The sequence below is a fragment of the Sphaeramia orbicularis genome, chromosome 19 (genome assembly GCF_902148855.1).
Source record: "Sphaeramia orbicularis chromosome 19, fSphaOr1.1, whole genome shotgun sequence".
Taxonomy (NCBI): domain Eukaryota; kingdom Metazoa; phylum Chordata; class Actinopteri; order Kurtiformes; family Apogonidae; genus Sphaeramia; species Sphaeramia orbicularis.
The window spans coordinates 9,302,044-9,322,749 of NC_043975.1; the positions used below are offsets into that span (position 1 = coordinate 9,302,044).

The 20,706-nt window shown below is 33.7% G+C and overlaps 1 protein-coding gene across 1 annotated transcript in view; it reads left to right on the forward strand.

Moving 5' to 3' along the window:
- cpxm2 (carboxypeptidase X (M14 family), member 2) overlaps positions 1-20,706 on the forward strand; it is a 146,981-nt gene that overhangs the window by 12,064 nt on the left and 114,211 nt on the right. The window contains exon 2 of the mRNA XM_030122576.1: positions 4,878-4,970. Coding sequence (XP_029978436.1) covers positions 4,878-4,970 — 93 coding nt within the window. The remainder of the gene's footprint in view (positions 1-4,877; positions 4,971-20,706) is intronic.

Below are 20,706 nucleotides of genomic sequence, written 5' to 3' on the forward strand. Positions count from 1 at the left end.
CATTTTTGATCAAATTTGGGGCGTGGCTGTGATGAAGCGTTCGTTTTCAGAAGTATAAAACTGTGCTTATCTTGCAGAATGTCAGATTGAGTCCACGATAGGGGGCCCTTTCACTGTCAGGTGGACTCGGCAGTCGTGCAGGAGGGCTAGGGCCTTAACACCGCTAGTGGTTTTAATTTTTATTATTATATTCATTCATTCATTTTCTGAACCCGCTTTATCCTCACTAGGGTCATGGGGGTCACTTGGAGCCTATCCCAGCTACATAGGGGCGAAGGCGGGGTACACCCTGGACAAGTCGCCAGTTCATCTCAGGGCATTTTTTTTTTTTTTTCAATTTTATTTTTTATTATTATTTTATTTTATGTATGTATATATGTATGTATGTATGTATGTATGTATGTTGAAAAACAAAAGAAATGCAAGTTTTGGTCGTTAATTTAGGCAAGAGTTCAGCTGTCCTGTTGAGTTGTCAACTGAGATACACATTACAATAAGTGAGTTGTAACCATAGGAGCGTGTGTTTGCAGGCAAACACGACCACGAGTGGTGTTGAGCACGTGTACAAAGTATCGGAGGTGCGGTACGTTTTGAGTGATATGGTAGTGGGAGCAACAAATGGGAGTGGCAATTCCCTTTGTTTATCCAGGGGCTATAAAAAGAAATGATAAGATTCAAAAGTTTCTGCATTACCACGATGCCTCGCCTTAACGATAATCTGAGAGAATGCGCCATTGGTATGCTTGATGCTGGTTTAACGGCTCGCAACGTTGCCAGACGTCTGCAAGTGCACGAGTCCACCATCAGTAGGCTGAGGACACGATTCCGTGACACAGGGACCACTCGGGACAGACCAAGATCCAGAAGACCACGTATGACCACCCGTAATCAGGATCGTCATATTCGCTTGGCCCATCTCCGTGACCGTCAACTCAGTGCTACAAGGACAGCAAGACACTGTAAATTTCACAGCTGGATATAAATATATCATATCAAACCAATATTCATAATAAAACTCCAGAATAAACCAATACCGAAACATACTCGCGTTTCTTTTGTTGTTCAGTATATGTATGTATGTATGTATGTATGTATGTATGTATGTATGTGTGTATGTATGTATGTATGTATGTATTTATTTATTTATTTTTGGAGCAGCAGGGTGGGAATGTTCATGGGTTTGGGTTTAAAAACAAACAAAAAAAAAAACAATGACTGTATTATATTTTTCTGTGACTCCATATGTAATAAAAAAACACTTTGAACAAAAAAACAAAACTGCATGTGAGGAGCAAAAGGGTTAAAAGTTTTCCCAATCTGTGCCCTGAGTTCCTCTTGGTTCAGTCCCAGCTCTGAATCTGTCCATATGTGCAGCAGCAGATCCAGCCAAAGATGTTTTTCAGTGTCGACAGATTCACATTTTTTAACAGTGAATCAGGAAAATATACATCAAACGGAAAGTCAAACACGACTTTATTATCAGAAATGTAGGAAAAAGTCCGTCCTATCTGCTGTTTGCTCTCTGGATTTCCATAAATGGGTATTTAAACAGTTAGGTTTTATTGTTTTTTCTTCTTCACACACGTCTCTTCTTTCCTCCGAGGTGTAAAGTTTTTATCTGTAGATATTACTACTGATAATATGATGGTTGTTTCTAAATATTTCCATTTGACTGTAGACCGTGCATGCACTAAACCAGCTCTGTGGGTATTTAACTTGCATCTGTGCATTTGGCAGTTCTTCAGTTCAACCACTAAAAATAAGATATGTGTATTTTTTCTGTATCTTTTCTGTATCTTCATCAGCGTGACAATGAAATCAGAATTTTAAAGATGTGGGAATAATTTATGCGAGGGATACGACCCTAATCCACTTTAATAAACATCAGCTTTCATCAAAGTATATCACAGATTCCTTTCACTTGTAAGAAATATAAAGGTAAGGTAAGGTAAGGTACAATAAGATAAGATAAGATATGAAAATATGCAATAAGATAAGATGCGATACGATATAAGATAAGCAAAGATACAATATGATAAGATGAGATAAGATAAAATGTGATAAGATAAGAAAATATATGATATGATAAGGTCAGAAAAAATACGATATGACGAGATGCGATAAGATGGGATAAGATATGATAAGATGCAATAAGATAAGATGCGATAAGATACAAAAAGATATTAAATGATAAGATACGATATGATAAGATAAGATGCGATAAGATCAGATGTGATAAGATTCGATAAGATATGATAAGATAAGATGCGATAAGATACGAAAAGATATGATATGATAAGATACAATATGATATAAGATGCGATAAGTTGCAGTAAGATGTGATAAGATAACAAAAGATACAATATGATAAGATGCGATAAGATACAATATGATAAGATAAGAAAAGATATGATGAGATGCGATACAATAAGATGGGATAAGATAAGATAAGATGCGATAAAATACGAAAAGATATGATAAGATGCGATATGATAAGATGTGATAAGATAAGATGCGATAAGATAAGATATGATAAGATGCGATAAGATAAGATACGATATAATGAGATGTGATATGATATGATAAGATGCGATACGATAAGCTGCGATAAGATGGGATAAGATAAGCACATTTTGGGTTGTTCATCTTTGTTTTTATTTATGTATTTACTTGTATTTTATTGTGAAAAAATAGTTCTGTAAATGTAAATATTTTCACAGTGTAATGTTTTGGGTTTTTTTTTTCACTTAAATTTTTTCCACATAATTTTTCACAAAGAAAATTTGTTGTTGTCATTATTTATGGGTTATTGTGTTGTTACTTTTACTGTAGATCACATTGGTCTGTATGTGGAACCTGAACCAAGATGATTTTGACAACATTGACAGTTCAGGTTCATTTTTGCACTTTCATTCCGCGGGCCGCAATGGAACCTTTGGCGGGCCAGATTTGGCCCCCGGGCCGCATGTTTGACACCTGTGTCCTAGATGATAAATATTGGATTTGGACTGAGTCGTTCATTCTTTATGCTAGTTAACGAAGAGACGAATCCATAAAATTGTCCATTGGCCTCGTGCAATGTTGACATTTTTTTCTGTTTTTACATTTTAACTTGTTTTATTCATCTATTTTTATTTGCTCCTATTAATTTTTACTGTGCTTTTAGTCTTCTGTACAGCATTTTGGTCCACTGTGGTTGTTTTAAAGTGCTTTATAACTAAAGTTGGATTGGATTGGATAAAACCTTAACCTTGATTAGAACTTGAACACCAGCCAAAGCGTCATTACAGTTTGAAGGGGAGTTGAAATTCCACCTTTCCATTTTCAACCTACTTTCTTTGTAATAACAGCGTTTTATTACTGTGTGTTAATGAGACATGTCACCTGTAGTTGTTTAATTCAACACAAAAACACAGAATAAACACATTGTGCAAAAGTTAGCCATAATGCAAAGCAATGTTTGAATTCCAGAGAAATAAAATGAGGACTTTTCAGGGGGGAAAAGGATATTTTAGGGAATAAAACAGCTTCAAATGGTTAATATTGTTTAAGAAAAACTGAAATCCTAGATGATAAACAATTGACCTTTTAACACTCGTACAATGTTGACATTTTGTTTCTGTTTTTATATTTTAATTTGTTTTATTGATCTACTTTTATTTGATTTTAATGTTTTTTTTAGTGCTTTTATTCATTTTTATTGTGCTTTTAGTCTTCTGTACAGCACTTTGGTCCACTGTGGTTGTTTTAACCCTTTCATGCATAGTGGTCACTACAGTAGACAGCTATTCTCCAGCTGTTCTCTTGTATATTCATGAGTTTTGTTGTTTTAGTTCCATATCAGCCAACACAGTGGACACTTATGCATCATCACAAACACTGCAATTCATGCAATCACTGTAACTTTGCTGCTCTTGATAAACCTGATCTGCAGTAACATGTTTTAGTGTAAATCAATTGCTAATTGTTATTAGACTGTAATTAACAGTCTTCGGGGGAAAAAAAAAAGTTGTTTTTTTTTTTTTTTGCATATCGTCTTGAAACCCAGCAATGCATTTTGTCCTCTGTAGGGGACAAAAGTTTGACAGTTTTACTTTAAAAATGCTGTGCATTGCAAAGGACATTCCATTTAAAAAATCAATCAATAAATGAAAATAATTTTAAAAATGTATCTGAAAAAATTGTTGCATCATGCAGTTTCCAATCAAGACAATTTCTTAATGTAAAAAAGCTAAAACTACCAATTTCTTGGGTCTCAGGAGGATATTATCTCCATGAAATGAGTAATAACTAATATTAGAGTAAGATAAGATAAGATAAAATAAGATAAGATAAGATAAGATAAGATAAGATAAGAGATTCCTTTATTAATCCCACAATGGGGAAATTCACAGTGTTATCAGCAGCAAAACATACACATAATAAACATACACATACACGTAAAACAAACAGTCATATAAATTCGAATAAACAAGTGTTTAAAAAGTGTTTAAAAGGAGTGTGCAAATACGGTTGATATGAATGTAGTGCAAAAAATATATAAATACGGATTTGAATATATACAGATTTGTACAAGTGCGGTTTTACATATATAAATATGGTGACTATAGACAGTTATGCATATGGACAGTGATGGACAACATAAATGGAATGGAGGGAGGGTTGTTATTACAAATGTAAAATGTAAAAGTGCTTTATAACTAAAGTTGGATTGGATAAAACCTTAACCTTGATTAGAACTTGAACACCACCCGAAGCATCATTACAGTTTGAAGGGGAGTTGAAATTCCACCCTTCCATTTTCAACCTACTGTCTTTGTAATAACAGCGTTTTATTACTGTGTGTTAATGACACTCTCTTTGTGTGTGAAAATCAGCCAACAAAAAGCCGGAGAAGCCCAAGAAGAGTGCTCTGAAAGGCCCGAACAGCAGCTCCGACGGAGAGAAACAGTACAAGTCGATGAAAGAGGGTGAGTGAAGAACAGATGACATTCTCACTTGTTATGGGAAATTCATGAGTCATAAAAATTCATCTTTCCTCAGATGCGCAGGGACCGTTTGTCTGCTTTCACAGGAGCTGTTAGGATGGGAAAAAAGAAGCCTACTCTCTCAGAGATGACAAACACTTTGGAAGCAGAGAGAGGTTGAAAAAAAAAAAAAAAAAAGAATATTTTCCCTGGGAGGAAAAGTCTGGCGTTAGAGGACGGTGTTCTCAGATGTGAAGTCAGGCCACAGAGGCGCTGGTGTCCTATTTGTCTGTGAAACATTGTGTTTGGTTTCCATGGATCGCAGTTTATTTGCTAAACTGAAGCCGCGATGCTCCAGTAGCCTTAGCGTTCGGTCAGATAACGAAGTAACCCTTTATAGAGCAGTCGTAGAAATACTCTGAAATTAAAAATTTAACCCATAAAGTGCAAATTTTATGTCAGTTCCTAAATGAATTTTTCTCTGAGTTGTGAAAACTCAGAGTAAATCCAAATGTTATTGTATCAAAAAGTGACTTTTTCAGTAAAAATATCAACAACTGAATATAAAAATAAGATGACAACGAAGATGACGGTGTTTCCACGGTAACTACGGAGCCTCTGAACATCCAAACGGGCCCAAATGTTGTTAGTTCCCAAATGAATTTTTCTCTATTTTTAACCTTTCTTAAGTGATTTATCATCATTTATTCTAATATCATTCTCGGTATTTTGCATTTTTGAGTGATAATCAGGTATTTTCCTATATTTCATGCACTGATTATGTAAATGTTCATTAAAGCTCAGATTAAAGTTGAGGGATATTATATCCAAAACAGAGAAAACTGAAGAAAAAAATTGTTTTTTTTCTGCAAAATATCATTAACTGCACATAAAATAAGTGTGTCCATCCACTGTCATTGATCCAACTCCATGGGTTTTACTGATGAATCAATGTTGTAGAAGATGACGGTGTTTCCACAGCAACTACGGCGCCTCTGAACGTCCAAATGGGTCCAAAAAGTATCAGTTTCCAAATGAATTTTTCTAACCTTTCTTAAGCAATGTATCACCATTTACTCGAATATTATCCTCTGTATTTTGCATTTTTATTGATAATCAGGTATTTTCTGATATTTAATTCACTAACCATGTAGATGTTCATTAAAGTTCAGGTTAAAGTTGAGGGTTATTGTATCCAAAATAGAGAAAAATGAAAAAAAATAAATAAATTTTTCTGCAAAATATCATTAACTGCACATAAAACAAGTGTCTCCATTCACTGTCATTGATCCAACTCCGTGGGTTTTACTGGTGAATCAATATTGTAGAAGATGACGGTGTTTCCACGGTAACTATGGAGCCTCTGAACGTCCAAATGGGTCCAAATTGTATCAGTTCCCAAATGAAATTTTCTCGATTTTTAGCCTTTCTTAAGCAATTTATCACCCTTTACTCTAATATTATCCTCTGCATTTTTCATTTTTAACCGATAATCAGGTATTTTCTGATATTTAATTCACTAAACATGTAGGTGTTCATTAAAGCTCAGATTAAAGTTGAGGGTTATTACATCCAAAACAGAGAAAAATTAAGAAAAAGATTGTTTTGTTTTTTTTTTGTTGCAAAATATCATTAACTGAACAGAAAATAAGTGTGTCCATCCAGTCATAGATCCAGCTCCATGGGTTTTCCTAGTGAATCAATGTCGTACAAGATGACTGTGTTTCCACGGTAACCATGGAGCCTCTGAATGTCCAAATGGGTCCAAAATGTATCAGTTCCCAAATGAATTTTTCTCTACTTTTAACCTTTAAGCAATTTATCACCATTTACTCTAATATTATGCTCTGCATTTTGCATTTTTAACCGATAATCAGGTATTTTCTGATATTTAATTCACTAAACATGTAGATGTTCATTAAAGCTCAGATTAAAGTTGAGGGTTATTATATCCAAAACAGAGAAAACTGAAGAAAAATACTAAGTTTTTTTCTGCAAAATATTGTTAACTGAACATAAAATAAGTGTGTCCATCCACTGTCTTTGACCCAACTCCATGGGTTTTACTGGTGAATCAATGTTGTAGAAGATGAGCGTGTTTCCATGGTAACTACGGAGCCTCTGAACATCCAAATGGGTCATATGTGATGACCATGAAAAGATGATAAACTGCATTTTACACCAATTATTCACATATATTAATAGGATCAGTGTTGCTAAAGTTATTAAACATTTTAGATCAGTAGATGCTTTTGGTCACTGGTGCATATTTGGGTCTTTATGGGTTAATAAATCCAACCATAAATGTCTATTCCAATTGATAATCTGTCTGTTAGCTCATAGATGATAGATGCCAGAGGGTTTTTTTTTTTTTTTTTTTTGGCTAATTAATGCCAGATAATATGGTTAACTAACTTAAAGCTAATATTATTTTCCGCAGTAGAAATTTTTCTCCTTGTTATTATTGCTCTGATTGGTGTTATTGGAGGACAGAACAAGACTTTATCACTTTATGAAATTTTTCAAAATGTTTTATTGTCAAATAGAAAACCAAGGCCAATGAAGTTACCATATCTGGTTCCTTGCACATAAGTGGCAAAAAAAAAAAATCCAAGAAGTATATGTAAAAAATCAAAGAAAAACACAGGTAATATCAAAGGAACATCATTCCTTACATAAGTACCATTACTTCATGGTACCTAACAAAACTCTTCCGAGAGCACCTCCTGTCCTAGCACTTTCAAACATTCCATTTTAAATATCTTAATAAGGTTTTTCTGTTGTTTTATTTGGTATTTTTATTTCACTGTTTTAATTGTACATCTGTTTTTACGTCTTCTTAATCTATTCTTGTATTTTTAGCCTATAATTGTTGCTTTTTAATCTTCAGTACCACACTATTTTTAATTGTACAGCTGCTTTATGTCTTTATCTATTCTTGTATTTTATTTTATTTTTTATTATTTATTTATTTTTTAAATTTTGGTTTTCCCCTCTAAGTCTTTGGAAAAAAGCATCTGGCAAATGCATAAATGTAAATGTAATGTAAATATAAAGCAGGTCCACTCACTGTTCATGCAGAGGTGGACCTTACAGACCCTGGAGACCACATTGGACCTGAGATTGTTGACTCACTGTCCTCACGGTCTTGTAATGTGTATAGAAATGACCAAAAATAGTCACTTGCCCGATAAATGGTTAAAACTTTGCATCAGCAGAAAGTGCTTTGACCTCAAACTTTCCACTGCTCTGAATGAATTAATATTGGCCCTTATTACACGTATTTACACAGTGTCACATGTTGCGACCGTAGACAGGAAGCTGTATTTAAAAAAGCTGGAAGGTTGCAACTGTATGTGGACGCCAGCTGTGAATTTATGTGTTTATGTTGAAGCTATTGTAAGGAACTCACTGAGGCAGACAGAAAGGCTGCCATTTTTCATCTGGCACACTGGACCGCGGAGCAGAAAGTTGGATATTGTTGCATGTTGGAAAACGGGAACGTCATGCCGACACGCTTGGCACACCTCGCAAAAAAAACTTGGAGAGCTAACAGTCCAGAAATCATGTTGTCACGGCTGAGATTCTGACCTTAGACCAATCTGTTTTCGGAATGTGTTTCAGCGTCTCCAGGTAGCGGTTGATTTATCACGACACTTCGCTTGTCGCAACAAAAATCTCCGTTGATGTCCTGTAATTTCTTCAGTTACCATTGGAAGTGAATGGGAACTTCATCTACAGATAGGTCATTCATTAACCCCGTAAAGTTCATTCATACAAATACTCCGAAATTCAAATTTTCAACCTCATTGTGTTATTGGAGGATGTAAGACTTTATTACTTTTGGGTCAGGTCAAGGGAAAGTGAACATGCATGATAAAAATCCAAGTTATTCTTACGATATGCTGCATGGACTCATTTTTTTTTTTTTTTTTATCTTAGAATCTCTATTTTTTTGAAACTCAGTTGATTTAGTAGAAAAAAGTTACAACCAATAAAACAAAAGTAACTTTCAAATTTACTGACACCTCTCGGCACTGACTTTTTACTATATTTTTACAATACTTTGTCAAAAAATTAAAAGTAACATGTTTTTATTGTATGTGTTACTTTTATTCATTCAAATCATTACCGTCCTAAACAGATTTTCACACATTGTTTGTAGAAATGGCAAATTTTGAAGATTTATCATTGCATGGTTCCGATATTGGAGCTGTAGCTCCATAACAAAAAAAAAAACATGTTTGTTTTATTATTATTAATTTTAAATATTTGTTAATGAAACTTCAAAAAAGTAAAGTTATTTGAAGATACTTTTCGACACCTTAACCACTTTCTATAAGACTTGAAAGAAAATGTACATTTGATTTCTATTTCTGTAGCTCCATAACCAGTAGTGGAACCACAACACAAAAGCATTTCATATAGCCTACATTACTTAGAAGATTTTCTTTCTTTTTTTTTTTTTTTGCTACTTTTATGCATTCATATTATTACTGTCCTAAACAGATTTTCACACATTGTTTGTAGAAATGGCAAAATTTCAAGATTTATCATTACATGGTTCCCATTTTGAGGCTGTAGCTCCATAACCAAAAACATGTTTTTTTTTGTTTGTTTTTTTAATTAACTTTAAATATTTTTTAATGAAATTTCCAAAAAGTAAAGATATTTGAACATATTTTTAGACACCTTAACCACTTTTTACAAGACTTGAAAGAAAATGTGTATATTTGATGTCCATTTCTGTAGCTCCATAACCAGTAGTGGAGCCACAACACAAAAAGCATTTCATGTACCCTACATTACTTAGAAGATTTTTTTTTAAAAAATGTTACTTTAATTAATTCACATTATTACTGTCCTAAACAGATTGTCACACATTGTTTGTAGAAATGGCAAATTTTCAAGATTTATCATTGCATGGTTCCGATTTTGGAGCTGTAGCTCCATAACCAAAAAAAAAAACAAGTTTTTTTTTTTTTTTTTTATTATTAATTTTAAATATTTTTTAATGAAACTTCCAAAAAGTAAAGTTATTTGAAGATACTTTTTGACACCTTAATCACTTTCTACAAGACTTGAAAGAAAATGTATATTTGATGTCTATTTCTGTAGCTCCATAACCAGTAGTGGAGGCACATCACAAAAAGCATTTCATATACCCTACATTACTTAGAAGATTTTAATTTTCTTTTTTTTTTTTTCTACTTTCATTCATTCATATTATTACTGTCCTAAACAGATTTTCACACATTCTTTGTAGAAATGCCAAATTTTCAAGATTTATAATTGCATGCTTTCAATTTTGGGTGGGGCTGTAGCTCCATAACCAAAAAAATGTGGGTTTTTTTGTTTTGTTTTGTTTTTTTAATTAACTTTTATTATTTTTTAATGGAACTTCCAAAAAGTAAAGATATTTGAATAAGACTTGAGAGAAAATGTGTATATTTGATGTCCATTTCTGTAGCTCCATAACCAGTAGTGGAGCCACAACACAAAAACATTTCATATACCATACATTACTTATAAGATTTTCATTTTTTGTTGTAAGTTTACCATTAAATTGCATACTAATTACATACTAATCATTTACAGACATGAGGCATGAGATTGTTGCTTGACTGTCCTCGCTGTAACTGTTGCTGTCACTACCTTGTAATGTGTGCAGAAATGACCAAAAATAGTCACTTACCCGATAAAGGGTTAAGTAAGACAGGCAGGCATGGTTTGATTAAACAGCCCATTCATTTTTCCCATCACATGTAAAATAGGAATCTGTCAAAAACAAGGGGTTTCCACTGTTTGTCATGTGTTGCATGCTGATGCTTCAGAGATGAGGTTGATAAAATGCTGTTGACTCGCTTGTTGACAACAAAATAATTATGTGATGCTTTCTGGAGATATAGAGACGAGTCAGGGGGATGTCTGACACAATCACTGCATCCATGATTTTTAATAACTTAAGAAATATTTGAGTTGTACTGCAACATAAACCACTTTTCCATTCAAAATACTTGGATTTTTAGGGCATTTTCACACTTGGTGTTTGTTTGCTCTGGTCAGAATCAGTTGACGGGGTTTGTAAACTTGGAGCTTTTCTTTTCACACAGTAAAAATACATCACCGAAAACCTTGAGAGGAAGTTTACTCTGCTTATTTATAACAAATGTCAAGAGGGGAAATGGAAGTAAATACAGCAAGAAGGTTCAGTGTTCTGAAATTAGGCAGAATTCTGGATGGAAACATTTTTCAGGTACCCTTCATATCAGTGTTTTCCAACCATTTCTAGTAATTTATTTAAAAAATTACGAATGAAAAATATGTATTAATGATTCAATACATATTTCATTATAATTAAAGCACCACACACTTTTCCTAATAAAAATCAAGTTCAAATAAAATGCAGGACATAATATCTGCGAGGGCATATCTTGATTGACCCGATCATGTGACTTTCAAATGTTTATTGTGGTCAGTTTCAGATGCTGCAGCTTTTTCATAATTCATAGTTTGAGTTCTTGTTTGTTCAGTATTAATTGTCAGCCTTGTAAATCCAAGGTGGACTGACTGTACATATCCTGACCAAGGAAAATCAAATTCTCACTTTATGCAATAACACTGGTTTACAAGGAAAATGCTTCCAGAATAAAAGTAATGAAATTTTACCACATGAGAGTCACTGATAAAGAAAAATCAAGTCAAAAATGCTGGTTGGCTGAACTTTCCAAGATACAGCCTTGGGTCAAAATGTGAAATTCAAGAATTAACGAGAGAATGGGTTTGACTCAAAAGGAATATTTGTCTCAGAGCTACAAGATCTACTTCAAAACACTGTCTGCACATTAGAATACATTCACTTTACAGGTTCTATTTAGTGGAAGATTTATAAAACCATTATATAAATGTACATAAACCAATATATATGTGTAATAACACTTAATCATATACCTTGAAAACATCAGCAAACCGGCACTTTTGTCATTTATTTTCCAATTAATCTTATTAAAATACGTAACATTTAGCACATTTAATCTCTGAAGCAAATCATTTCTAAAAAATTGTAGACCAGTGTAATCTACACCTGGCTCCATCCATAATAATATACATTATATAGACCAGGGGTGTCAAACATGCAGCCCGGGGGCCAAAACCGGCCCGCCAAAGGGTCCAATCCGGCCCGCGGGATGAATTAGTGAAATACAAAAATTACACTGAGGATATTAACAATCAAGAATGTCAAAATAAATTTAGTTCAATTCCATCTAAAGTGGTCAGACCAGTAAAATACTATCATAATAAAGTATAAATAACGAAAACCACATATTTTTGTCTTTGTTTTAGTGTAAAAAAAAAACGTAAAATTACGCAAAAATGTTAACATTTAAAGACTAGCCTTTTACAAAAAATTTGAAAAACCTGAACAAATATGAACAACCTGAAATGTCTTAAGAGAATTAAGAGTAATTTTACCAATGTTCGGTCTGTTATTAAATGTTTTGTGTATTTGTAGATCCACTGTGATCTGTGCATTGTAATGAACATGTGAAAATGAGAAGCTGAGGTCAAATAATGGCATAAATTGTTGAAATTGCACTTTTTTTCTTAATAAATTTCATTTTGGTCATGGTTGTTCATGTTTTTCCATATTTTTTTAAAAGATAGTTTGTAGATGTAGAAATTTTGATCATATATTCTTACTTTTTCACTCTAAAACATAGAAATTAGACAAACAAATTTTTGAATTGATATTATTTATGTATTATTGTAAAATTATTTTAATGATTCGGCCCACTGCAGGTCATATTGGGCTTTATGTGACCCCTGAACTAACATGAGTTTGACACCCCTGATATAGGCTAAAAGTCATTTAAAATTAACATTAGAGCAAACTATTAGATGATCAAAAACAAATTAATTTTAGCCAAAAAAAAAAGTCTGGGGTTGCCAGAAATTTGTGTTGTTAAAATGGGGTCACGAGCCAAAAAAGGCTGGGAACCACTGCTCTATATGATACAAAATGATAAAGTCGGATTGTTCTGCTGCCTCCCAGAATGCAAAGCATGCCTGACTACAGGAGATGGTTAGCATAAACTCCCAGAGTTCAGCTGGTCGTTGGGTTGGATAATGTTCCACAAAAGTGAACTGCTAGAAAGTTCATTTTGGACTCCAGAGACCATTTTGTATAAAGTGTCAGTGCAACCTGCGCAAAAAAAAAAAAAAAAAGTCACCCTTAGGAGGAAAATAGACTAAAGACTGAAGGTATTATAGGTACCACCTTTTACCAGCAATTAGTTTGAGCCCGTTTACATGATCATAAATGTCTGATCACTAGGAATAATCAGATAATTACCTCCAAGCTGGATTTTACTGGTGAATCAATGTTGTAGAAGATGACGGTGTTTCCATGGTAACTACAGAGCCTCTAAACGTCCAAATGGGTCATATCTGATGACCATGAAAAGATAATAAACTGCATTTTACATCAATTATTTACATATATTACTTTTGTGTCAGTTCCCAAATGGATTTTTCTCTATATTTAACATTTCTTAAGTGATTCATCACCATCTATTGTATATTATCTTCCTTATTTGGTGTTTTTATCAGCAAAAATCAAGTATTTTCCTATATTTAATTTACTGATCATGTAGATGTTCATAAAAGCTCAGATTAAAGTTGAGGGTTATTATATCAAAATCAGAGAAAACTGAAGAAAAAGTGACATTTACAGTGAACTCTATCATTAACTGAATATAAACCCAGTGTCTCCATCCACTGTCATTGATCCAACTCTGTGGGTTTTACTGGTGAATCAATGTTGTAGAAGATAACGGTGTTTCCACGGGAACTACGGAGCCTCTGAACGTCCAAATGGGTCATATCTGATGACCATGAAAAGATGAAAAACTGCATTTTAAATCAATTGTTTACATATCTTAATCCATAAACACCCAGTGCTACTTTTGTGTCAGTTCCCAAATGGATTTTTCTCCATATTTAACATTTCTTAAGTGATTTATCACCATCTATTGTAATATTATCTTCTTTATTTGGCATTTTTTTCAGCAAAAATCAAGTATTTTCCTACATTTAATTTACTGATCATGTAGATGTTCATAAAAGCTCAGATTAAAGTTGAGGGTTATTATATCAAAATCAGAGAAAACTGAAGAAAAAGTGACATTTACAGTGAAATCTATCATTAACTGAACATAAACCCAGTGTCTCCATCCACTGTCATTGATCCAACTCTGTGGGTTTTACTGGTGAATCAATGTTGTAGAAGATAACGGTGTTTCCACGGGAACTACGGAGCCTCTGAACGTCCAAATGGGTCATATCTGATGACCATGAAAAGATGAAAAACTGCATTTTAAATCAATTGTTTACATATATTAATCCATAAACACCTAGCGCTACTTTTGTGTCAGTTCCCAAATGGATTTTTCTCAATATTTAACATTTCTTAAGTGATTTATCACCATCTATTGTAATATTACCTTATTTATTTGGCATTTTTTTCAGCAAAAATCAAGTATTTTCCTATATTTAATTTACTGATCACGTAGATGTTCATAAAAGCTCAAATTTAAGATGAGCGTTATTATATTAAATGGCTGACCCCTCAAATTGTATTTAATCTTCTCTAAATTTCGAAAAAGCATGAGATTGCTATATTCAACCTTTCTTAAGTGATTTATCACCATTTATTATAATAGTACCTTCTGTATTTTGATTCTTATTAGTATAAATCATGTATTTTCCAGTATTTATTTCACTGACCATGTAGATGTTCATAAAAACTCAGATTAAAGTTGAGGGTTATTATATCCAAAACAGAGAAATCTGTAGAAAAAGTGACTTTTTCAGTCAAATCTCTCATTAACTGAACATAAACCCAGTGTGTCCATCCACTGTCATTGATCCAACTCCATGGGTTTTACTGGTGAATCAGTGTTGCTGAAGTTGATGGTGTTTCCATGGTAACTACGGAGCCTCTGAACGTCCACATAGGTCATATCTGATGACCACGAGAAGATGACAAACTGTATTTTACACCAGTTATTTATATGTATTGGTAGGATTAGTGGTGCTAAAGTTATTAAACATTTTAAATCAATTGACCAATTGATAACCTATCTATTGGCCCATAGATAATAGATGTCAAGTTTTTGTTTTTGTTTTTTTTTATATATATATTATCCTATAAAGACCCAGTGCTGGTTCTGTGACAGTTCACAAATGAATTTTTCTCTCTATTTAACCTTTTTTAAGTTATTTATCACCATTTATTGTAATATTATCCTCTGTATTTTGCATTTTTCAATGTAACTCAGGTATTTTTTTTTTTTATTTAATTCAATGATCATGTAAATACTCATAAAAGTTCAGATTAAAGTCGATTATCATAATATCAGAAACAGAGAAAATGAAGAAAATGGGACTTTTTCCGACAAAATATAACATTAACTGAGCGAAACCTGAGTGTCTCCATGCATTGTCTTTGATCCAACTCCATGGGTTTTACTGGTGAATCGATGTTGGAGAAGATGTCAGCGTTTCCACGGTAACTACGGAGCCTCTGAACATCCAAATGGGTCATATCTGATGACCATGAAAAAATGACAAACTGCATTTTACACCAATTATTTACATATATTAAGAGGATTAGTGTTGCTAAAGTTATTAAAGATTTTAGATCAGTAGATGCTTTTGGTCACTGGTGCATATTTGGGTCTTTATGGGTTAATAAATCCAACCATAAATGTTTAGTCCAATTGATAACCTGTCTATTGGCCCATAGATGGCAGACGCCAAGTTTTGTTTTTTTTTTTTTTTCTAATTAATGCCAGATAACATGGTTAAATAACTGATATTATCCCATAAAGACCCAGTGCTACTTTTGTGGCAGTTCACAAATGAATTTCTCTCACTATTTAACCTTTTTAAAGTGATTTATCACCATTTATAGTAATATTATCTTCTGAATTTTGCATTTTTTCCAATGAAAATCAGGTTGTTTTTTTTTTTTTTTACATTTAATTCACTGATGTTGTAAATGTTCATAAAAGCTCACATTTTAGTTGATTATCATAATATCAGAAACAGAAAATGAAGAAAATGTGACTGATATTATTTTTCACAGTAGAAACTTTTCCTCTGATTAGTGAAAAAACTTGTCTTTTTCAGTGGTGTCCTGACTAAGTGCAGATTGTCGTGTCATAATCAAACCTATTATTGATGCTTTGCAGAAAAAAAAACATACAAAAACTCGCTGTCCAAAATTACGACTCAACATGTATTAATATGTACAATCATTTTCCGTGCTGAGTAACTTTAGTGAAGTCCGGATCCTTCAGAGATGCAAAGAAGCTTCACTTTTTTTTGTTTGTTTGTTTTGTTTTATTTTATGTGTGCAGGTGTTCAATATTAGCATCAAAATGAACTAAATGAACAAACATAAGAGGAAGTTTTTCTGACATGACAGTGTTTTGCCTGCAGACACGTAAGTGAGTGACATGTTTGTGAATATTAGCCTTAGAAATGTTTGTTTTATGTGTCATCTTAGTTGATGATTATTGCGTTTCAGGCTAGCCAATGTTTCTTGACAGTGTTAGAAGTAAACACAGACATGATTTTATAAGATTTGAGTTACTTTCCGTCATTGTGTTCCCAACCGCAGTGCATTTCTCAATATTGCGGAATAATCAGTGTTTGTAAGTTTATGCTCTTGAGCTAAAAATAAACAACAACTTAAAACAAAAAACTCGGGGAACTCTGTAGTTAAGAGTAGACGTGAAGTGTCAGAAGTGCTGCACAGGAATATAGGTAAAAATACTAAATATTATCAAACTAATAAAAATATATCCACATAGAAGATAAGATACTAAAACTGATAAAACAGATACACAACAAGTGGTGCCAATCATAACAAGCCCCGCCCCTCACACACATTGTATCTTATTTTGGCATTGATCCAGCTGATGTCATCACGTCTGTGCATGTGCTGGTGTCAGCATATCAATTGCCTCTATATATGTGCCAAGTCTGAAGTAAATTGAAACAAAATTGATGTTTTTACAGACATTTGAAATTTCGCCCATTATAAGTAAATGGGAGACAAAAAGATTTTGAAAATTCATAAAAAATTGGAACTTTGATCTACTTTTTCCAAAATGTAATGACATCTATTCTGGGTCACTGACAATCTACAAACCCAATTTGGCATGAATTCAATCAACAGTTTTGCTGCTACAGACATTTGAACTGTCGCCCGTTATAAGTAAATGGGAAAAAAAAAAAAAAAAAATCATAAAAATTCTGAACTTTGACCTACTTTTCCCAAAATGTAATGTCATCTATTCTGGGTCACTGGCAATCTATAAACCCAATTTGGCAGGAATTCAATAAATAGTTTTGTTGCTACAGACATGTGAAATTTCACCCTTTATAAGTAAATGGGGGGGGGGGGGGTTTAAAAATTCCAAAAAAATTGGAACTTTTACCTACTTTTTCTAAAATATAATCACTTCTATTTTGTGTCACTGGCAATCTATAACTCAATTTGGTTTGAATTCAGCCATTAATTTTGCTGCTACAGACATTTGAAATTTCACCCATTATAAGTTAATGAGGAAAATGAAAGATTTTTGAAAGTCATTAAAAATTACAACTTTGATCTACTTTTTCCAAAATGTAATCAGATCTATTCTGGGTCACTGGCAATCTATAAACCCAATTTGGTATGAATTCAACCAATAGTTTTGCTGCTACAGACATTTGAAATTTTTTCCATTATAAGTAAATGGGGGGAAAAAAATTTAAATTCATAAAAATTTTAATTTTGACCTACTTTTTCAAAAATGTAATCAGAACCATTCTGTGTCACAGGCAATCTATAAACCGAATTTGGTATTAATTCAACAAGTAGTTTTGCTGCTAGAGTGTTAACAAACAAACAAGCCAAACCAAAAACAATACCCCTTGCCGTCCCTTTAGGGGGTGGGGGGGTGGGTGGGGGGTGCTAAAGTCATTCAGGAACTGACACAAAAGTAGTACTGAGTCTTTATGGGTTAAAACAGATGTGGACTGTGCACATGTGATATGGAAGTTAAATACATATTATTGGATGTATCTGCCTTGTCTTCTGATAGGCTTCAGTGCCTGACAGATAAAATGATGTGAATGAGTATAGGTTCATATGGGGACATGTTCCTACCATCCTCATGTAAATGGACACCCTTGGGTCATAACAGTGCAATACACATCATTTTCATATTCATCAAGCTATTCAGCGACCCCTCATATTTCCATCCACAGGACACACGTGTTTTACAGAGTGCATAGATTCAGGCTGGATTTAAATGAAATCCTTCTGATGTAATTAAAATGCTCAGGCAGACGACACAGACGACACCTGGAAATGAAGCGTTGCTTAACCCTTTCATGCATAGTGGCCACTACAGTGGACAGTTCTTCTCCAGCTGTTCTCTTGTATATTCATGGGTTTTGTTGTTTTAGTTCCATATCAGCCAACACAGTGGACACTTATGCACCATCCCATACACTGAAATTCATATCATTACTGTAACTTTGTTTTTCTTGATAAACCTGATCTGCAGTAATATTTTTGAGTGTAAAAAATTGCTAATTGTTATTTGACTGTAATTAACAGTTTATTTTTCTTTTTTTTAACCCATTAAGACCCAAACATACACCATCTACCAAACTCATCTACTGATATAAACTGTTTAATCCCTGATGATCAACTAATCCATATTAATAATTGGTGTAAAATACAGTTTGTCATCTTTTCATGGTCATCAGATATGACCCATTTGGATGTTCAGAAGCTCCGTAGTCACCATGGAAACACCGTCATCTTCTATAACATTGATTCACCAGTAAAACCCATGGAGTCGGATCAATGACAGTGGATAGAGACACTGGGTTCAATTATTGCTATATTTTGCTGAAAAAGTAACTTTTTCTTCAGTTTTCTCTATTTTTGAAATAGTAATCCTCAACTTTTCTCTGATCTTTCATGAACATCTACATGATTAGTAAATTAAATGTCAGAAAATACCCGATTTTCACTGAAAAAAAAAAAACACAAAATACAATAAATAATATTACAATAATTGGTGATAAACCACTTAAGGATGGTTAAATATGGAGAAAAATTCATTTGGGAACTGCCGCAAATGTCACACTGGGTCCTTACGGGTTAAACAAAAAGTTGCTTTTTTTTTTTTTGGCATATTATCTCCATGAAGTAATAACTAATATTAGAGTATGTAAAAATGTGAGAAAGCATCAGATTATCTGCATTAAACATGTTTTTATTTCATAGTTTTCACACAGTATATATATCAATAAATGTTTCTTTGCTTCTAAAATTAAACACATGGTGTCCAGCTGAGTGGATATTTTTGTGACTCCATGAAAAATAGGTTCATAGAAAAATTCAATCACATTGTTTTTTGTTTTTTCTTCATGCCTAAAGAGGAATAAAAATCACTCGGGGGGGACAAAAAAGTCTTGATTGATGTTCTCATAATTCATGCATGAAAGGGTTAAAGACTCCAATCAGCAAATAATATAAAATAAGTTAATGAAGGTCTATTTTTGGAAACATATAGTGCCCTCTGTGGCATTCTAGGCTCCTCCTCCACATCAAAACGTGTCATTCACCTTAAGCGTTTGTGCACTGTACCACCAGATGTGAGGTCATAACTCGCGGCACACGCACCTCGACTAAACTTTGATCCAAATAACCGTTTTTGGGCCTTGAGCGCTAACATGGCGAGTAGCCTAGTTCGTAACATATGAGGCCTTGACGGTGTGTTTTGTCATTTCTTTGTTGAATCCAGATGCTGCGTTGCTGTGTGGGTTCTGTGGAGGATTGCATGCAGATGGTGGTAATGATTTAGGGCTCAGCAACATGGCAGACACCCATCTAATTTTTCCTGCTAACCTTGATCCGTTAGGCTGTTTCGATTTGTTTTCAGCGCGCCGTGATCCCCTCATTCACTATATGCCTGAGTTCAAGTGGATTTTTAAAGCCGGGCAAACGGGGGGTCACAGGCAGAGCAGCACATGAGTTTTACTGCCGTGTAGAGTTACAGTAATTACTTCGCTCACAGGTCCGAGCAGTGCCACCACTTTGCGCTTGTTAATCCACTTTAATGCTGTATTTTTATTGCAGAAATTGAATTGTTTCAGGCGTAAAATAAACGGCACGATGTGGATTTTGGATATTTAACTGCATCGTATTTCTTTTAAAGACTGTATTCAGCCTCTTAAAAAAAATCGGCTGTGATTGATGTCTTCCATGTGTCTGAAATATCAGGCTACAGTTCCACAGTGGGAATGCTGTTCTTCATAATGGAGCTGTGTGTTCATACGCTACACTGTAAAAAAAAAAAAAAAAAAAAAAAAAGGATTTGGAGGTCGGTAAATCCATTTTACATTTTAATCAACAGTCATCGTTATCCAGTGGAATCTATTTTGACTGGTTAAATTCTACATACACCACCTATTTGTTAACAGGAACAACTGCTACTTAAAGCACAACAAACCCTGCCCCTCGCACGTATTGTAGCTTGTTTTGGTGTCAGTCCAGCTGATGTCATCATGTCTATGCATGTGTGGATGTCAGCATATCAGTTACCTCTATATATGTGCCAAGTTTGAAGTAAATTGAAACAAAATTGATGTTTTTATAGACTTATGA